The sequence below is a fragment of the Littorina saxatilis genome, linkage group LG11 (assembly GCF_037325665.1).
Source record: "Littorina saxatilis isolate snail1 linkage group LG11, US_GU_Lsax_2.0, whole genome shotgun sequence".
NCBI lineage: Eukaryota > Metazoa > Mollusca > Gastropoda > Littorinimorpha > Littorinidae > Littorina > Littorina saxatilis.
Window position 1 is genome coordinate 42,063,323 of NC_090255.1, and position 21,394 is coordinate 42,084,716.

The 21,394-nt window shown below is 41.7% G+C and overlaps 1 protein-coding gene across 2 annotated transcripts; it reads left to right on the forward strand.

Moving 5' to 3' along the window:
- The first annotated feature begins 129 nt into the window (after positions 1-129).
- LOC138980499 (thioredoxin domain-containing protein 5 homolog) lies at positions 130-21,094 on the forward strand. Of its 2 annotated transcripts, XR_011460357.1 has the most exons (10): positions 130-326; positions 1,577-1,664; positions 1,912-2,070; positions 4,383-4,598; positions 9,017-9,103; positions 10,394-10,516; positions 11,549-11,631; positions 13,088-13,211; positions 14,193-16,303; positions 16,831-21,094. XR_011460357.1 is itself a non-coding variant. In XM_070353378.1 (9 exons), the coding sequence occupies exons 1-9, from the start codon at positions 160-162 to the stop codon at positions 14,316-14,318; spliced, it is 1,173 nt and encodes a 390-aa protein (XP_070209479.1). In that variant the 5' UTR covers positions 130-159; the 3' UTR covers positions 14,319-21,094. The 2 variants fall into 2 exon arrangements, 1 of the variants encoding a protein (XP_070209479.1); XM_070353378.1 differs by having other exon boundaries at positions 14,193-21,094.
- Positions 21,095-21,394: the final 300 nt, after the last annotated feature.

The window sequence follows — 21,394 nt, forward strand, 5'->3', positions numbered from 1 at the left end:
TGAAGGTATAACATATTTTATATGTGGGGGAAAACCAAAATTGATTTACCTATTTATTTTCTACACCGTCTATTGTAAAAATACGATAGAAAACCGCAGAACAATTTACAACAAACGTAAAGTAATCCTATCAAAATCACGTGACAACAAAGCGTCAACATGGCACTCACCGCAAGGAACGTCGTCTGCCTCGTCTGTCTATTTTTGACTTTGACTCTGTCTTTCGCCGATGACGAACATGGTGCGGATGCTGTTAGCTATGACAAGGAAACATTTCAGTCCGCCATCACCCAGAAGAAGCATTTTGTGATGTTCTTCGCTCCCTGGTGAGTCAGCTACGCTGTCGATAGACTATAGACTAATCATAGTAATAGAGCCTTTAGTGAATCACTGAATGGTGAAGATGTTGCTACCACTGTACATAAACTATAGCAGTGTAACTTGACCCAACGGGCTTTTGTCAAAGCTAAGTGTAGGATTAGCTGTTATCTCATTAAAATCTGTTCTTTGAGATTTCTTTCATGTCTTAGCTTTTTGTCCCCCACGTGTCAGTGTTTTAATTCTTTGAAGTAAGATTGATGGACTATGCAAAGAAGGTAAAACCTAAAATAATAAACTTGAGCTATATAATTGACAAATTGCTTGTAGATATATAGAGAATAGCATTTTATAACAAGCTAATAAAACTTAAATAAACAACGATGCAATCACAGTTTGAATAATGTATGGGAGTGGTGCAAGTTGCCCATCGGAATGTCAGAAATGGCACCAAGAGTAGAGCATGATGTCTGAACAATATGTTTCTGATCCATTGCGTTACGGCCAGTTTCTTTGCAATTCTTGACTTTGTCGTGCTTTGCAAACTGCAAGTGGAATGCTGGTTAACACAGTCAGAGGATGAGCACCGTCTGAATTTAAAAAAAAATTTAAATTGCATTTTTGTGCACAAATACAGATTGTAAATTGAATGAAGGGAGATAAAACTAATATAAAAACTAATTAAGTTTAGTTTCTTTAATCTGTGTAAAATGTGTACAGGACAAAGACCTAGCTCAGCTGTCATATTTGATAAATACTGTAAATTGTAACGTATAGTAGATGCCCATTTGTACACAGCTTATGGAGCACAACGAAATAGTGGAGATGATTTAAACGATCCTTTTATTACATGAATAAGGAATACAGGACTTTTTCTTTCTTTTGTTGACCATGTACATTGGAACATGTAGTACTCTTGTGAGAAGAGGACACCTTCCTATAAAGGACACTTCCTGTTGTCTGTTGGTCTGTTAACTTTACTGATGCAGGGATGGCCAAATCGTCCGCTAGGGGCAAGTAAAAAATCCGCTGGGCTAGTAGAAACCGCCTGGCAACTTGCCCGGCTGGTCAATCAAGTGTGACCCTTTTGGTAGTAATATCGGGTTTTAAAGCCATATAAACACTGCAGATCAACCTGCGACCTTTCGATCACAAGTCCAGTGCTTTACCAACTGAGCTACCCCCCCACCCCCCCCCGAAAAAAAATCAAAAAGAATCTGGATTTCATGATGACTATTTTCTTGTCTTTTTAACCAAGGTGTGGGCACTGCAAGCGTTTGGGCCCCACCTGGAATAACCTGGCTCAGGTGTTCAACAACGAGGAGTCACCCGTCACTATCGCAAAGGTTGGTTCACCATCCCATCACGTCAGGGGTGTTATTTTAATGGAGTGTATTCTTTCCTGTGTTAAAACTTTTTGTTACTTTTTTTTTGTATTAGTGTGCGAACATAAAAATGCTGTCTATGTTTGAGGTACAGTGTGTCTGGAAAACCGTAAAATTTCTGGTATCAGATGCTGAGTTACGCATTTCGCTACCGGAAAAAATCCGGTATCCGTCCAGAAAGAGTTAATCCAACATTTTTGTTACCCAGGTGGACTGCACGCTGGACACGGCTCTGTGTGCCGACCACGACGTCACCGGTTACCCCACGCTCAAGTTCTTCCAGAAGAAAGCTGACGACTTCCAGCGCTACAAGGGTAACAGGGATCTCGACTCCCTGCAGAAGTTTGTGGAGGAGCAGGTCGCCAAGGTAACAATCCAGACATTTTATTTCTTACACCGCTCCTAATAACTTTAAAATGATGGGGTATTAAGTGTTCTTTCTGTTCAGATAGTCTGGATCTAAACTTGCCAAGTAAATGAAACATCCATCTAGAATACTTATACATATATATACTTAACTTATACATGTAATTCAAGTTCAAAGATTTTGGAGATTCTTTTTACAGGTGTTAAATTTCGTGGGGGGGGGGGGGGGGGGGGGGGGTGTTTTGTTCAGATTGTCTTGTTACCATGATAAGGATAAGATTTCATATAGTCCTGTGATAGTACCCTCATGCAAATGCGGGCTACTTTCTCACTTGGGAATGCAAGCTGCCAAACAGTATATGGCACTCCCCATTTTTTACATTTAGTCAAATTTTGACTAAATGTTTTAACATAGAGGGGGAATCGAGACGAGGGTCATGGTGTATGATGTGTGTGTGCGTGTGTGTGTGTAGAGCGATTCAGAGTAAACTACTGGACCGATCTTTATGAAATTTGACATGAGAGTTCCTGGGTATGATATCCCCGGACATATTTTTCATTTTTTGGATAAATGTCTTTGAGTTTGATGACGTCATATCCGGCTTTTTGTAAAACTTGAGGCGGCACTGTCACACCCTCATTTTTTAATCAAATTGATTGAAATTTTGGCCAAGCAATCTTCGACGAAGGCCGGACTTCGGTATTGCATTTCAGCTTGGTGGCTTAAAAATTAATTAATGACTTTGGGCAAACTTTGGTCATTAAAAATCTGAAAATTGTATAAAAAAAAATTCTAAAACGATTCAAATTTACGTTCATCTTATTCTTCATCATTTTCTGATTCCAAAAACATATAAATATGTTATATTTGGATTAAAAACAAGCTCTGAAAATTAAATAAATTAAAAATTATGATCAAAATTAAATTTTTGAAATCAATTTAAAAACATTTTCATCCTATTCCTTGTGGGTTCCTGATTCCAAAAACATATAGATATGATATGTTTGGATTAAAAACACGCTCAGAATGTTAAAACGAAGAGAGGTACAGTAAAGGGTGCTATGAAGCACAGCGCAATCGCTACCGCGCCAAACAGGCTCGTCACTTTCATTGCCTTTTGCACTAGCAGCGGACTACGTTCAATTTCATTCTGTGAGTTCCACAGCTTGACTAAATGTAGTAATTTCGCCTTACGCGACTTGTTTTATATTTCCTCCGTGCGTGTATTCATGTTTCCAAGCCCTGAGACTTTCGTTGTGAACTTGGGTTCTTTATCATGCGTATGTTTGGACACAGAGAAGAGTCTGCACAAAGTTGACTCTGGGAAATAAATCCCTCGCCAAACGTGGGGATCGAACCCAGGCCGATAGCGACAACTGGCTTTGAAGCCAGCGCTGCTACCGACCGAGTTATTTCCCAACCCTATACTATCCAACTAAATAAAATGTCTGTCTATAACAGAGATACCTGTATTGCAAAGAGAGATTGTAGACGTGTTAATAACTCATTTTCAGCCAGAAGAAACGGGAGAGGCACCGCCAGTACCAGACGTGTTAATAACTCATTTTCAGCCAGAAGAAACGGGAGAGGCACCGCCAGTACCAGACGTGTTAATAACTCATTTTCAGCCAGAAGAAACGGGAGAGGCACCGCCAGTACCAGACGTGTTAATAACTCATTTTCAGCCAGAAGAAACGGGAGAGGCACCGCCAGTACCAGACGTGTTAATAACTCATTTTCAGCCAGAAGAAACGGGAGAGGCACCGCCAGTACCAGACGTGTTAATAACTCATTTTCAGCCAGAAGAAACGGGAGAGGCACCGCCAGTACCAGACGTGTTAATAACTCATTTTCAGCCAGAAGAAACGGGAGAGGCACCGCCAGTACCAGACGTGTTAATAACTCATTTTCAGCCAGAAGAAACGGGAGAGGCACCGCCAGTACCAGACGTGTTAATAACTCATTTTCAGCCAGAAGAAGCGGGAGAGGCACCGCCAGTACCAGACGTGTTAATAACTCATTTTCAGCCAGAAGAAACGGGAGAGGCACCGCCAGTACCAGACGTGTTAATAACTCATTTTCAGCCAGAAGAAGCGGGAGAGGCACCGCCAGTACCAGACGTGTTAATAACTCATTTTCAGCCAGAAGAAACGGGAGAGGCACCGCCAGTACCAGACGTGTTAATAACTCATTTTCAGCCAGAAGAAACGGGAGAGGCACCGCCAGTACCAGACGTGTTAATAACTCATTTTCAGCCAGAAGAAACGGGAGAGGCACCGCCAGTACCAGACGTGTTAATAACTCATTTTCAGCCAGAAGAAACGGGAGAGGCACCGCCAGTACCAGACGAGGAAGAGAAGGAACAAGTTGTCCAGCTGACCGACGATGATTTTGAAGAATCCATCGCAGAGGGCGTTCACTTTATCAAGTTCTACGCTCCTTGGTGCGGCCATTGCAAAAGACTGGCCCCCACCTGGGAAGACCTCGCCAAATCCTTTGCCGACAACAAGCAGGTGTCTGTCTCCAAGGTGGGTGTTGTACAGTCATTTATCAACATGATGGACGGGCACAGTGGCGTAGTGGTAAAACATCGGCCTCCTAATCGGAAGGTTGTGAGTTCAAATCCCTGCCGCTGCCGCCTGGTGAGCTCAGGGTAGAGATTTTTCTGATCTCCCAGGTCAACTTATGTGCAGACCTGCTAGTGCCTTATCTCCTTTCGTGTGTACACGCAAGCACAAGACCAAGTGCGCACGGAAAAGATCCTGTAATCCATGTCAGAGTTCAGTGGGTTATAGAAACATGAAAATACCCAACATGCTTCCTCCAAAAGCGGCGTAGGGCTGTCTAAATGGCGGGGTAAAAACGGTCATATACGTAAAAATCCACTCGTGCGAAAACAGGAGTGTGCTTGTGAGTTTCAGTCCATGAACGAAGAAGAAAAAGAACATGATGCAATGGTGGCTGTTGGTATGAACTTGTCCTGCCTATCAATATTCTTTCCCTTTTGAGAATGACTGAAACTGAACTTTACTTCAAAAAGGGTCATGTTTTAGGCCAAGCCTAGTTAATCTGTCTTTTGCTTTCATTATACATTTTAGCTGTGAAAGGTTTTCGGCTAAGCCAGTCTTTTTCTTAGGTTGTACAAGCAGCTTTAACACGTTCATTTATACATTTGAAATCAAGTTGACTGAACAGAGTAAAGTATAGAAAATAAAGAATAATAAAGAAGTGAGAGGGGGAGAGAGAGAGAGAGAAAAAAAAAACACTCACAAAAGTGCACATGCACACACAGAATTTGTTTGTGTAGTTCTATACATGTTTACAGTGTCATGCTCGTAGCATACAGGTGGCAAGTCTGTGATTTTATCTATTTATTTATTTCTAACTTGAAAAGTCAGTCACACACAAAACTTAAACATCTTTAAGAAGCTGTAGGTCAAATGTTGACTGATATTGATTCATTCAAACGACATTGTGAGTTTGACATGTATGCAAACACACACAGTGACACCAGGCGCAGGCAGGGATCAAATCAATAAGCGCCACATATGGCGATCAGGTATTGGATTTAAGATGTGAAAGCCGGATGGCAGTGAAATTTCATATCCTTAGCAGATGTCGGAAAGGGCAAAGAAAGTTTACAGAAAATGATCAGCCCTCTTGCTTGGTATATGCCCCCTCTCCCCCCCCTCTCTCCCCCTCTCTCCCCCCCCTCCCCCCTCTCCCCCCCCTCTCTCCCCCCTCTCCCCCCCCTCTCCCCCCCTCTCCCCCCCACTCACTTTGTACTTTTAAGACCTCCAAAAATGTTAGAGAATGAGGTGTTAGAAAGAAAGGGAGTCTTAAAAAATGTTTTGAGGTATAATTATCAAAATACAGAGGTTATCAAAGTAAAGGGGGGGGGGGGGGGGGGGTTGGTCTCTTCACAGGGGGGTCCCAGTGTACAGGAAAGGTCAAGGCTTGCGATTGTGCTATGACATTGGGAAGTAGAGCCACTAATTAAAAGTAGAAGAAGTTGTTGAAGTAATATGGATGAGGATGAATGCCTGTTGTCTGGGACGGGTGGGGGTTGGGAAGCTCTTGTTGACAAATTAATAATCAAATCATCGGAAAGTGATAGAAAAGAAGAGAGATTGGAATATTTGTTTGAAATATGTTGTGGATAGATTGCAGTCCAGTTAATGCATGAGAAACATGGAGCTTCTATAAATAGCTCACGCTCCAGACTGGGGGACAACTCTGGCAGTGCTGACCAGTTGTTGTGAAAGGGGACAACTACATCACCCTGTCACACACGTCCTGTCTGTTTTTGTAGGTTTTTGTTCAAGTGTTTGGCTTTACATACGCTCGCAGGCTGAAAGTTTCATTAACAGAGCAACCACTCAGTATGTTGATGCGTCTGTCTCATTTTAATTATTTCTGCAGAAGGTTCTTGATGGAAGGGGCATCACATGTCAACTTACTGGTGGCCGCTGCAATAATGAGATTGCTCATCAATATAGAATGGTCGTAAATATAGAGATGGTCATAAATTTTTACTTTCTGTTATTATATATTAGTTATGATCATAAATATGGAGATAATTTGTATGATCATAAATATAGAGATACATTGTATGATCATAAATATAGAGATACATTGTATGTTCATAAATTTGTACTTTCTGTTATTGATTACGATCATAAATAACGAGATGTTCACAAAGTTTGACTTTCTATTAGTTTTGTCTTGTCCTGCAGTTTCCTGTGGTTAGTTTGCTTGTTTTACTGTGGAACTTACCCTGGCGACCACCTGCCAATAAAGACCACCCCAAAGGATGCCCAACAGGTTTTACTATATAAATCACCTTTCCATAGTGACCACCTGTCTAACGTGACTGCAGGCAGTCAGTTTTGTTCCTAAGTGACAGTTTAAACCTGTCTTAACACTTTGTATCCCACCTATGTTGACTAATTTTTGTTTAGCTGAGACCAGCTGTGCTGCAGCAAGTCACTCAGAATTGTAACTGTGTAGAAACTGTATCAACACGCTAGAATGCAGGTGTTAGATCGACGTTACAGGAAGCGACTGAAGCTAACAGTCTGAGTGGAAATATCCGTACCTGGTCAGATAGAGCCATATGAGTGGGTACGGATATCCGTACCTGGGAGACAATGAGTTAAACGACCACCCCCCGCGGGTTAGGGGGAAGAATTTACCTGATGCTCCCCAGCATGTCGTAAGAGGCGACTAACGGATTCTGTTTCTCCTTTTACCCTTGTTAAGTGTTTCTTGTATAGAATATAGTCATTGTTTGTAAAGATTTTAGTCAAGCAGTATGTAAGAAATGTTAAGTCCTTTGTACTAGAAACTTGCATTCTCCCAGTAAGGTCATATATTGTACTACGTTGCAAGCCCCTGGAGCAATTTTTTGATTAGTGCTTTTGTGAACAAGAAACAATTAACAAGTGGCTCTATCCCATCCCCCTCTTTCCCCGTCGCGATATAACCTTGAATGGTTGAAAACGACGTTAAACACCAAAGAAAGAAAGAAAGTTAAACGACCACCCATTGTCTTTATTTTTGTAGCTGTACCATCAATCCTGTACAAAGTGTAAAAAGTCATACACCACACTCTATCCTTAAACTGCTAATGGCACCGGGCACTTGTGAGTGCACCCAGAGCTGATGGTCGTTGGTACTCTGAAGCCACCTGTAATAGGTATGAACGTGTTGCTGACAGATGCGTCTGTGTTGTGTTTAGGTAGTCTGTTCATGGGTTTGTGTACAAATCAGCGTGTGTTATTACACCCCCGGTATAGGGGTGTGTATAGGTTTGGCTCGATGTGTTTGTTTGGGTATTTGTTTGGGTGTTTGTTTGGGTGTTTGTGTTCGCAAGTAGATCTCAAGAATGAACGGACCGATCGTCACCAAACTTGGTGAACAGGTTCTATACATTCCTGAGACGGTCCTTACAAAAATTGGGACCAGTCAAACACACGGTTAGGGAGTTATTGGTGGATTAAAATTATACAAGGACTTATAGAGGCACACCCCCGTTGGTCAAAGGGAAATAACCATTCTCACTGCCACCAACTGAGAAGGTTATTTCCCTTGACGGGGGTGTTTTTCCTATCGGAGGAATTTCTTATATTATATAATCATGTTCCTAACAGATGCAACTGTGTTGTGTGTTTGTGTACAAATCAGCGTGTGTTATATTATATAATCATGTTACTGACAGATGCAACTGTGTTGTGTGTTTGTGTACAAATCAGCGTGTGTTATATTATATAATCATGTTACTGACAGATGCAACTGTGTTGTGTGTTTGTGTACAAATCAGCGTGTGTTATATTATATAATCATGTTACTGACAGATGCAACTGTGTTGTGTGTTTGTGTACAAATCAGCGTGTGTTATATTATATAATCATGTTACTGACAGATGCAACTGTGTTGTGTGTTTGTGTACAAATCAGCGTGTGTTATATTATATAATCATGTTACTGACAGATGCAACTGTGTTGTGTGTTTGTGTACAAATCAGCGTGTGTTATATTATATAATCATGTTACTGACAGATGCAACTGTGTTGTGTGTTTGTGTACAAAATCAGCGTGTGTTATATTATATAATCATGTTACTGACAGATGCAACTGTGTTGTGTGTTTGTGTACAAATCAGCGTGTGTTATATTATATAATCATGTTACTGACAGATGCAACTGTGTTGTGTGTTTGTGTACAAATCAGCGTGTGTTATGATTGTGCTGCTGACAGATAAGTGACTGTGTTGTGTGTTAAGATGGAACACAGTCGATGGGATTGTGTACAAATCAGCGTGTGATATAATCGTGTCACTTATAGAGATTTGATTGTGTTGTGTTGAGGTGGACTGCACGATTGTGTACAAATCAGCGTGTGATATAATCGTGTCACTTATAGAGATTTGATTGTGTTGTGTTGAGGTGGACTGCACTGTGTCGACAGGACTGTGCACAAGCCAAAGCATCAAGGGTTACCCCACCCTGGTTCTCTTCAACAATGGAGAGAAGGTGAGCAGAGACTTTTGACCAGATTGAAATAGTTAATGAACAGTGTATACAACATGGAAAAAGGGCTCACAGGATGATTGGGTGCTCTGGAGAATTTAAATAGAGTTCACATTCGGGGATTTGCCACTGACTTTTGTCAATTTCTGTTTGGTACATATACACAATGGCTGAAAATTAAGTTGCCATCGTGTAAACATTTTAATTGGTTCTGACAGGTTGACAACCGATATCTAGGGCCACAAGCCATAGCAAGTGAGACAATATTGGCAGAGTGTGCAAAGTAAAGTCACTCCAAAATCTCTTTTCAACTGTTTGGAAGATCTTGTCCAAGACTGAGCCAGCTGGAGGCTCGAAACTGTAGAGAGGTCTAGCCAAGTGAGAAGAGAAGTTTCAACTAGCCTCGGAAGAGCAAAGACTCAAAGCCAAACAAAAGAACAGCAAAGAATCAACACTTTGAGACACTGTTCGCAAGTGTAGTCACTGCGGCAGGGACTGCCACTCACACATCGCCGCAGCATGCGCTGTTCCAAATAAAATAATCCTCTCAGGCATGGATCCACGGCCCCACAGATCCGACGAATGCCAATGAATAATAATAATAATGAGGAGGATAAAATCAGGCAGACATCGGTAGCCCGGGGGCCCGGTAGCTCAGTTGGTAGAGCACTGGATTTGTGATCGAAAGGTCGCAGGTTCGAATTCGGGCAGACCCAGAGACGGAAACCATGTCCCACCCCCGTGTCATCACAATGGCACGTAAAAGACCTTGGTCATTCTGCCATAAGTGCAGGTGGCTGAATATACCTAAACACGCAGACACCTGGGTAGCGTGACTCCGTTGCTGCTAGCTTTCCACTGGGAGGAAGCGACCCGAATTTCCCAGCGATGGGACAATAAAGTAATGAGAAATGAGAAAATGAGAAACAGCCACTGCAGGCGCTTCTCCAGTGCCAACTAAACAATCCTCTCAGGCACAGATCCATGGCCCCACTAGACCGACGGATGCCAACAAATGATAATGTATTTGATAATAATAATGAGGATTAAATCAGGCATACTTTGAAAAAAAGGCAACTTAAATATTTCTACAATTTTGAAGACTTCATCTATGAGGGGCTGACATTTGTCAAATTTTGTGCACCTCAGTGAGTAGTACTATCAGTGAGCTGTGTGATCAGAATTTTCTTTGGAATTTCATTATTGGGGTGTGTTTGACGTGTACGTGTGTGTTGTGCATTTTATTTGTAATGTTATTTTGTGCATGTGTTTGACGAGTGTGTTGTGTGACAGGTGGACCAGTACCAGGGCGGGCGATCACACGAGGACCTCAAATCCTACGTTGCCAAGAAGATGCAGGAGCTGTCGGGATCTTTCGGGGAGGCGGAAGAGGCAGTGCCTGAACAGCAGGGAGAGGTGTGTTTCTCTTTCTTCATCAGTAGAAAGCAGATACAGTGGAACCCCCTTTTAAGACCCCCAAATTTAAGACTCCCTTCCCTTTAAGACCCTGTTGTAGTGTTTCGTGTGTCTCCATGCTACATGCACCACCACGGCAATTTCTCCATGTCAGATAATAAAGTTAATTTGATTTCATTTCTTTTTTTAAGATCTGATTTTTCTGAGATTTTTGAAAGTCTATAGGCAAATGTTTTTGTATGCTAATTCTTTAATGTGATATTCGCTGCATATTCATACACTCGCATGCAGTTTAACTTGAAGCTGTGTTATTCTTTGTGGAGGGTGTCAATGTTTGAAGATGTGAGTACAGAGTTTTGTTGTTGTATGCTGTTCATCATTTTTTATATTTTTTTTAATATTTTTTTTTTTATATTAAAGACAAGTTTACAAATATATATTGGCACATATATAACATTACAATAAACATACTGTTCATCATATTTAACCAATCAAATTTACCGAAGAAAGCAAACACTTTCTATGAATTCTTTTCGTACGAAACAACATTTCAAAGGGGCCAAATATTTCAATATTATATCGCTTGTAGCTTTACTCAACTTTCTCTTTTTTGGCTCACGTAAGTGTAGCCTATGCGATCGTAACTCTGTCTGTGCGTGCGTGCGTGTGTGCGTGTGTTTGTGCGTGTGTATGTCTGTGGTAGAAACTCTAACATTTGAAGACGTCACATTACATTGACGTCACATTATGACGTAAGAGGGTTAGACGTCACGCGAAGGAAGTACTGAAAGTCTCGGTCATTATTATTTTGAGCGGGCCGAGACTCTGTTGGCAGTCGTGTCCCTGTAAGAAGGCTACATGCAGACAGACAGATCTAGATCTAGTGTCTCGCTTTCTTGCACAGTTTCACCTATGCTCTTTCTGTGTGTGTGTGTGTGTGTGTGTGTGTGTGTATGTGTGACGGAGTGATTGAGTTTGTGTTACTGTTTGTCGATTTCTTACGTGAGCCTCTTTTTCTTCTGTTTATTTCAGGAAGGCGTTATGGACCTGACGGACAACAATTTTGAAGACGTGATCTCAGATGGACTGACCTTTGTCAAATTTTTTGCACCTTGGTGAGTATACCTGCCTTTTGATTACCAGCAGTGGCATGGCGCAGTGGCGTGGTGGTAAGACGTCGACCTCCTAAAGGGGAGGTCGTGAGTTCGAATCCCGGTCGCTGCCGCCTGGTGGGTTAAGAGTGGAGATTTTTCCGATCTCCCAGGTCAACTTATGTGCAGACCTGCTAGTGACTTAACCCCCTTCGTGTGTACACGCAAGCACAAGACCAAGTGCGCATGGAAAAGATCCTGTAATCCATGTCAGAGTTCGGTGGGTTATAGAAACACAAAAATACCCAGCAAGCCTCCCCCGAAATCTGCGTGTGCTGCCTGAATGTGGGTCTGGGTGGCCGAGTGGTAACGCACTTGTGCTCGGAATCGAGAGGTTGCGTGTTCGACCCTGGGTCAGGCCGCTATTTTCTCCCCCCTTTCCTTACCTAGGTGGTGGGTTCAAGTGCTAGTCTTTCGGATGAGACGAAAAACCGAGGTCCCGTGTACACTACATTGGGGTGTGCACGTTAAAGATCCCACGATTGACAAGAGGGTCTTTCCTGGCAAAATTGTATAGACATATATAAAAAAAATGTCCACCAAATACCCGTGTGACTTGGAATAATAGGCCGTGAAAGTATATACTCGCCTAACACGCTTGAGATTTACTGGCCGATGTGAATGCGTGATATATTGTGTAAAAAATTCCATCTCACACGGCATATTGTAAACGCCATGAGCCTCCCTCTGGGAGGGTATGTGCGTAGAAATACTCACTAATAAATATAAAAACAGTCATACACGTAAAAATCCACTCGTACTAAAAAATATGAGAACGTGGGAGTCTATAAGCCCATGAACGAAGAAGAAGGAGAAGGAGATTACCTGCAGCAACTCAGCACAGTGGGACAAACAGGGGAAGTGTCTTGGGAATGTTAACCGCAGCAAACTAAAGTGACAGGTTTGATTTGGAAATTTCAAGTGAACATGAACACTAGGTTTGGTGAAGAGTGCAACCATCGTTTCTTTGTTTGTGCCTTTTCCTGTTCATAAGGGTGGTTTACTTGCCTGCATTTTAAGACTCTTCTGCCCCCTCTCGCCCCCCCCCCCCCCCCCCCCCCCTTACTTACTTACTTAGGCCATTATGAACCCCCAGGAGAGCATAGGCCATCGGCATCGACGACAATTCTCCATCCGACACGGTCCTGGGCTGCCCTTTCGATCTGGCTCCAGATCTTCCCCTGCCTGTTGATCTCTGCTTCAGTGTCTCGTCTCCAGGCCCCCCCCCCCCCCTTTAATTCCCCCCCTTAACCCCCCGCCCCCCACCCCCTCCTTTTAAAGACCTAAATTTGTCAGTTTAAAAAAAAAATCTGAATAATATAACAGCAGTACACCTGTGTGGGAAATGTCCAGTTGACGTGAACACAAGGTTTTGTAGAAGGAAGGTTGTGAATGTCCATAACCGCTTTGTGTGCGACAGGTGTGGTCACTGTAAGCGCCTTGCACCTACCTGGGAGGACCTGGGAGCGGCCAACGCAGAGAAGGAGGTGACCATCGCCAGAGTGGACTGCACGCAGCAACAGACCACCTGTAACGGACAGTCTGTAAGTGTGTCTGTCTGTGTGTTTGTGTGTGTGTGTGTGTGTGTGTGTGTTAGCGTGTGTGTGTTTGTTAGTGTGTGTTTGTGTGTGTGTGTGTTAGTGTGTGTTTATGTGTGTGTTTGTGTGGGTGTTTGTGTGTGTGTTTGTGTGTGTGTGTGTGTGTTTATGTGTGTGTGTGTATATAAAAGATTGGACACTAGAGGTGTAAAAGATTGGGCACTAGAGGTGTAAAAGATTGGACACTAGAGGTGTAAAAGATTGGACACTAGAGGTGTAAAAGATTGGACACTAGAGGTGTAAAAGATTGGACACTAGAGGTGTAAAAGATTGGACACTAGAGGTGTAAAAGATTGGACACTAGAGGTGTAAAAGATTGGACACTAGAGGTGTAAAAGATTGGACACTAGAGGTGTAAAAGATTGGACACTAGAGGTGTAAAAGATTGGACACTAGAGGTGTAAAAGATTGGACACTAGAGGGATATGCTCTCAAATCATGCTGGAGTTAAATTGTAGTGCTTGTTGATCACTGTGATCTACTGTGTTGTGTTGTCAACACTCTACACTGCGCACATTCCCTCAGTCTTGTAAGACATTCAAATCTTTGTGTCTTGAGTATGTGTCTGTCGGCAAACAAATGCTTCATCTTGAACTGTCCCAGTACCTGGCTATGCTATGCTATGCTATGCTATGCTATGCTATGCTATGCTATGCTATGCTATGCTATGCTAACTTTGTTTTTGTGTCCCCAGAACTAGTCTATTTGGGACATAGCATGGTTATATGCTTAAAGGATACCTGGAAGAGATCTGATTACTTTGTTACCCTCAATGCCAGCTTTTTACATTTTCCTTGTTTTGATAACTTCATTGATATTTTTTCTTTTTTTTCTCAGAATCAAACAACAAGAATGGTAGGTCATTTTGGAATGTTGGCAGTCGATCGGGTTTGGGATTTTTATTATGATTATTTCTTCTTTTTTCAGATACGTGGCTACCCCACGCTCGTCGTTTTTCAGAACGGAGTGCGCTTGGATGACTACAAGGGGCAGAGAACTCTGGAGGGCCTTCAGGAATATGTCGACGGCTTTTTGGGTCACACAGAACTGTAGGCCCCTTGGTGCTGTTGCTATGGTGATGGCTATTGCCATGGTCGCTGTTGTTATGGTCATGGCTGTTGCCATGGTCGCTGTTCTTATAGTGATGGCTGTTGCCATGGTCGCTGTTGTTATGGTGATGGCTGTTGCCATGGTCGCTGTTGTTATGGTGATGGCTGTTGCCATGGTCGCTGTTGCTATGGTGATGGCTGTTGTCATGGTCACTGTTGCTGAAACGATGAAGATGACAAAATTGTGTCTGTGGAGTCAATGTTCAGATTTCAAACTTGATGAAAACTTTTGTTGTTGAAATAAGGTCCGTTGTTTTGAACGATATTTTTGAAATGGTCCTATAATCCTTTAATCTTATCTTGTGTGCAAAGAAAGTGGTACTTAAAGACTTCTTTTCTGTTGTTCTCTCCTCTTATTATATTTTATTGTCGACAGCCACATTTTGGATTAAATTGAGAACTAACACTGAAATCTGGTCATACCGTTTTCTTCTGTCGATATCGGCTTTCTATTTTGTTGTTGCAATACTAATGATCTTTAAGTTTTTGAAAAATAACCAGTCAGTTAGGACAAGGGTACAAAAATTAAATGATTTTCTTGTTTGTAAAGCTAGTCATTTGAATTTAAAAGAGCAATGGAACATAATTTACCTTGACTGAATACATATCACTTGGAGTAGTTGACTGGTGTCTTGACAACGACTGTTGCCATGGTGATTGCATGAGCATGTGATTTTGTAAATGACAAGTGTTTAAACGAGTTTGACTGATTTTTGCCTGATAATGTGAAGAGCGAGAAATGTAAGACCTTTTGTTGTTGGTTCATTACAGAACATAGGATTCCATTCAGATCATGGGCATTTCACGTTCATGATTTTATAATTATGGCATTTTGTGTGACAATGATTGACTTTTTTCTCTGTTGAGTGCGCTGCTTTTGAAAATGAGTTGCATTGTTGTGCATAAATTATTACATTTGAGTAAATTAACAGAGATAATATCCATTTCTGAACATATGTTGTTCCTTCAAAAGTTAATTATGATATGTAGGAATGGCCATGCTAATTCAGCAAAAGATACACGTTCAGCCGTCCTTCTGAAAATGTGTACGATTTTATTTTACACAGTGCATTGTGGTATTTTGCTGAATGATTTGTGTAGTTTTGTTTGTTCAGTGTACCTGCTGTCGGAAAATAAGTCAGTTTCATCACAACTCACTGAATCAGTATTTCGGCTGAGTTTTCGGCTAATGTTTTGTTACGCTGGGGTTTTCATAGAGATCATGTGATTGTCTAATCTCCCCCCGCGGGTTAGGGGGAAGAATTTACCCGATGCTCCCCAGCATGTCGTAAGAGGCGACTAACGGATTTTGTTTCTCCTTTTACCCTTGTTAAGTGTTTCTTGTATAGAATATAGTCAATGTTTGTAAAGATTTTAGTCAAGCAGTATGTAAGAAGTACTGGAAACTTGCATTCTCCCAGTAAGGTCATATATTGTACTACGTTGCAAGCCCCTGGAGCATATTTTTGATTAGTGCTTTTGTGAACAAGAAACAATTAACAAGTGGCTCTATCCCATCCCCCCCCCCACCCCCCCTTTCCCCGTCGCGATATAACCTTGAACGGTTGAAAACGACGTTAAACACCAAATAAAGAAAGAAAGAAAGATTGTCTAATTGATTATGTGCTGAGAGATAGATAGTGTTTTGATTGTTTGTGGTGATGGTTTTTTTTTTAAACGATTTAATTATCTGGGGTGATCTTTTTTTGTTTTTTAAACGGCATGCCGAATTTTCATTGTTTACACACTGAAGTTACTTAATAAGTGAGTGTCTTGGGATTTGACAAAGCTTACTGATGATCCTTTTTCAAAACAGAACACCATACCAACAGAGAGGAATTAATATTGTGTGGAGAAAGCTGAGATTTATACTGTATGTCTTAAGCAACTATAACTTCTTCTTCTTGTCGATCACACTTATATGGTCAGGCCAGACAGCGAGATTCCCGCAGTGGGGCACTGCGGTTATGAAATTAAAGGCCCCTCCTGTTTTTGGAACCGCAGGAGCTTTCTAGTTTGCTGTTAGGTAGATTTTTGGTTCCTCTTTCCTGTCATGCTCTCTTTTTCTTCATGAATTCTTTTCTTTTTTCTGCCTTCTTGCTCATTCACCTGTATTTTTTCCAAAAATCTCTTCTCTTGCCGCTTGTCTCGCGATTCATGTATAGTTTAATCTGTTAGTGTTCTGATGTAAGCCCAGCAGTAGATAGGTTAAGCCTATTTTAACATACTGGAAACTGGTAATCTTCCAGTAGGTATTAATTTAGTTTTACTAAAGCCTGCTGGGACACAAGTAATGGGTTAGTGCATTTGTAAACAGGAATCGCTTGACAAGTGGCCCCCTTCATCCCCCCCTTCCTCGTCCTGATATGGCTCTGCGTAGTCGGCTGGACGTTAAGCAACAAATAAACAAACAAACTAGAACTTCTTCTTCTTGTCGATCACACTTATATGGTCAGGCCAGACAGCGAGACAAATGATGCTGTCTGCTCCAGGTCTTCCTATTACTTAAAATGTATAGGCATAGATAAAAAATGTCCACCAAATACCCGTGTGACTTGGAATAATAGGCCGTGAAAAGTAAATATTCGCCGTAATGGCTTGAGATTTACTGGCCGATGTGAATGCGTGATATATTGTGTAAAAAAAATTCCATCTCATACGGCAGAAATTAATATGTAAAGCGCTTAGAGAACGTCAAGCGCTATATAAGTCTCCCATATAAATAAAATAAATAAATAAAATGAGTACAAGTAGCAGTGAAGCATGGTACCGGGACCACCCCCCCCTTGTAAGACCTCAACAAGTCTGACAAAATCAGGTCTTAAAAAGGTTCTTAAAACGGGTGTAAATTTACAGAGGTTATTAACAGAAAATACGAGATAACAGGGTCTTGAAAACCCCCCGCGGGTTAGGGGGAAGAATTTACCCGATGCTCCCCAGCATGTCGTAAGAGGCGACTAACGGATTCTGTTTCTCCTTTTACCCTTGTTAAGTGTTTCTTGAAAAAATCTGAAGCCGAAAATTCCGGTTTTCCGGGTTTTCAAAAAAAAAAGAAAAAAAAAGCTTCGTTTCACCAAGTTTCCGATCCGACTTTTGACACCGGTTCGCGTGCTTTCTCGGTTCGCTCCCTTGGATTTGCCGCCATCGTGTTTATTATGATTTGGTTTCCTCGGTTTCCAGAAACTTTCTTTCAAACTTGAGCATTTTGGACCCCTGCCTTTCAGGTTTTTTGATTTTTCCCAGTAACACCCATGCATATGTGTTGCCTTTCTTTCTCAACTGTCAATTGCTTTTGATATTTATCTGTAAAACATGTTAAGGTAGGTTGACGTATAGACAGATGTAGACACAGACAGACATGCATGCACACACACACAACCTAAGAGTTTGGCAAACACACATGTGCATTGAAAATTCCCTGCAAGTATTCATAAATGCTGCTTAATCTGAGATGGAGTATTTGTTTGCCGACAGAAAGCGCGTGTCTGTTCAGAATTTTGTCACAAATAGTAGAAAACTGGAGGGCGGGGATGTAGCTCAGTTGGTAGCGCGCTGGATTTGTATCCAGTTGGCCGCTGTCAGCGTGAGATCGTCCCCACGTTCGGCGAGAGATTTATTTCTCAGAGTCAACTTTGTGTGCAGACTCTCCTCGGTGTCCGAACACCCCCGTGTGTACACGCAAGCACAAGACCAAGTGCGCACGAAAAAGATCCTGTAATCCATGTCAGAGTTCGGTGGGTTATAGAAACACGAAAATACCCAGCATGCTTCCTCCGAAAACGGCGTATGGCTGCCTAAATGGCGGGGTAAAAAACGGTCATACACGTAAAATTCCACTCGTGCAATAAACACGAGTGTACGTGAGAGTTTCAGCCCACGAACGCAGAAGAAGAAGAAGTAGAAAACTGGAGTGAAAAATAATTGTGAACATGTTTGATTTTGTGTTCATTTTGACTGTTATTTGAGTGATCAGTGTGAGATACATAAATAATGCGCTAATTACGCTAACTGCTTTGTACGTGTGCCACGCGTGTTATTCCTGCCATGGGTGTACATGAGTTGAAAGTTATAGCAGATGATTTGACACCCCCCGCGGGTTAGGGGGAAGAATTTACCCGATGCTCCCCAGCATGTCGTAAGAGGCGACTAAAGGATTTGTTTCTCCTTTTACCCTTGTTAAGTGTTTCCTGTATAGAATAATTATAGTCAATATTTGTAAAGATTCTAGTCAAGCAGTATGTAAGAAATGTTAAGTCCTTTGTACTGGAAACTTGCATTCTCCCAGTAAGGTCATATATTGTACTACGTTGCAAGCCCCTGGAGCAATTTTTTGATTATTGCTTTTGTGAACAAGAAACAATTAACAAGTGGCTCTATCCCATCTCCCCCCTCCCCCCGTCACGATATAACCTTCGTGGTTGAAAAAGACGTTAAACACCAAACAAAGAAAGAAAGAAAGATCTTTATAATTCCTTCTAGAAGTGGAACCAGAATATTTATTGATTTGTTTTGTTGTCACCTTTCTTGTGTGTGCTTGTGTGGTAATTTTTTAATCTGATTTTTTGTTAGATCATGTAGCTTAAATGAAGAAGATGGGTTGATGTAATCAGGGGTCGACACTAACTTATTTGGCCTGGGGCCAGTGTGGCCCCAGAGATGGAAATTGCTGGGGCGGAAAACAAAAATCTGGGGCCCACTCTCAGTATTCACGTGCGGCAATGCATTGTCTGTTTTTGAGTCACTTGAGAAAAAGTGACTCTATGTAATCGGTCAGTGTTAGTCTGTCCGGCCGGCCGGCCGTAGACACCACCTTAACGTTGGACTTTTCTCGGAAACTATCAAAGCGATCGGGCTCATATTTTGTTTAGTCGTGACCTCCAATGACCTCTACACTTTAACGATGGTTTCGTTGACCTTTGACCTTTTTCAAGGTCACAGGTCAGCGTCAAAGGAAAAATTAGACATTTTATATCTTTGACAAAGTTCATCGGATGTGATTGAAACTTTGTAGGATTATTCTTTACATCAAAGTATTTACATCTGTAGCCTTTTACGAACGTTATCAGAAAAACAAGGGAGATAACTAGCCTTTTCTGTTCGGCAACACACAACTTAACGTTGGGCTTTTCTCGGAAACTATAAAAGTGACCGGGCTCAAATTTTATGTGAACGTGACTCATTGTGTTGTGAATAGCAATTTCTTCCTGTCCATCTGATGCCTCATATAATATTCAGAACTGCGAAAGTGACTTGATCGAGCGTTTGCTCTTCTTGTTCTTCATCGTACTGAAGCCACGGAAATTCTTTCAACCATTTGACATTGAAATTACGACAGTGCTTCGCGCTTTTGGCTGCATCGGTCTCCTTTTTTCGTTTCTCTCCACCCTGTTCTTCATCTTCATTTCCATGTCTTTTTACACCAGGGATGTGTCGCCACATTTTGCGTTTGGCATTTGAAGGCGATACTTATCTCTCACGCTAAAGAGCGATATCTGGGAGTTATTTCCCTTGTGGCATTGTCCTTCGAAGATTTCAATGGGTTTTTTTTTCTTGACTGCGGCATTGATCGTAACGCAAATTTCAGTGACTACTTTGACTGGCGATTTTTAGTGATTGGCTCTGGCATTAGAATTTTTGGTTTGTCATTGTTGGAATTTATCCTGGGGCGGAGTGGGCCCCAAGCTTCGGCAATGTTTGGGGCGGAACACAAAAGGCGTTCCGCCCCCCGCCCCCGCTAGTGTGGAACCCTGGTAATGATTGTCAGACTGTCTGCTTAATTCCCCTGGCAGAGTTGTAGTTGTGCTTTTCTTTCATAGAATGGGTTTTTTTCTTTTTTAAATGTGTGCCTCTTGGTATCAACCGTTTTCCTTTTCATGTTGCTTTGAACTGTTTACAAAACAAGAAACAAACAGGCCTGGGAATGACACACCTTTCGTCGTAAATACCACAAAGTCCTTTTCTAAATGTGTAAGAAAGAGCCTCCGTACGTGTGCCCTTAAAAAGGCTTAAAACGCAAAATTTGCCCGCCAGTACGCCCAAACCACTTTTACTCATTCCCAGGCCTGAACAAAGGAGGTTTAGTTCACCTTGATGATGGACACATAGAGAATACCACATGGCTTCCTGTGTCATACCTGCTTTACACAAATTTGTTTTTTCTTCAAATGGGAGCGAATATAAAAAATCTTCTCCATGTGCATCTTTTGTTTTGTGTCCATCGTCAAAGATGAGTTTACTCTCGTGTTTTTGTTTGTGACTCTCTCATCAGTAGTCATTTGTAATTCATGGGTGGGATTTTTCCGGTATATGCTCAAAATCCAGATTCGATTACATGTATGGCCTTTTTTTTGTTTTTTTTGGGGTGTGGTTCGGTTGAGTTTGGTTTGTCTTCAGGATTCAAGACATTTTTCAGTCCCACCCATGGTTATTGAGCTGCATTCAAATGGGCTTTTAGGGTTTGGGTAGCTTTCTTTGTTATTGAATATAGTCTTGCACAGCTGAGTCACATGCAGTATTTTACATCGAAAAAGTTGTTTGTAGAAATAGTGCACCTTGGAGGGGAATTGGGTATCACTAGCATCACTGGATGTGTCTGTGTGTTTAGCTGTGTTGATTAGTTTGTGTTGACTTTGCTTGAGTGATTTGTATGTGATTGAGAGTGAGTAGCGAGTGTTGTGTGGCTCTGAACATTATGTCACTATTATAACGATGTGCAGTTAACCCCCCCCCCCCCCCCCCCCTTCACTCTCTTGTATTGTGTATGTACAGCATGTGTCTGAAACTCACCTTTGTACCATACCACCTGTCAAATAAAACAGAAAAAGAAACAAGTTTCACTGAGATTTTGTTTACATTGAGTACTCAACTGTTTGCTCCATGGCTGAATGATCCATATTGCTTTTCATGTGTGGTTTCAAAATTGTTTGCTGTGTCTCAGTATATATCAGGTCTGGTGAAAACATTGCTTGCACACACACACACAAGATGAAAAAAGATTAAAAGCATCATCTCATGTGTGAT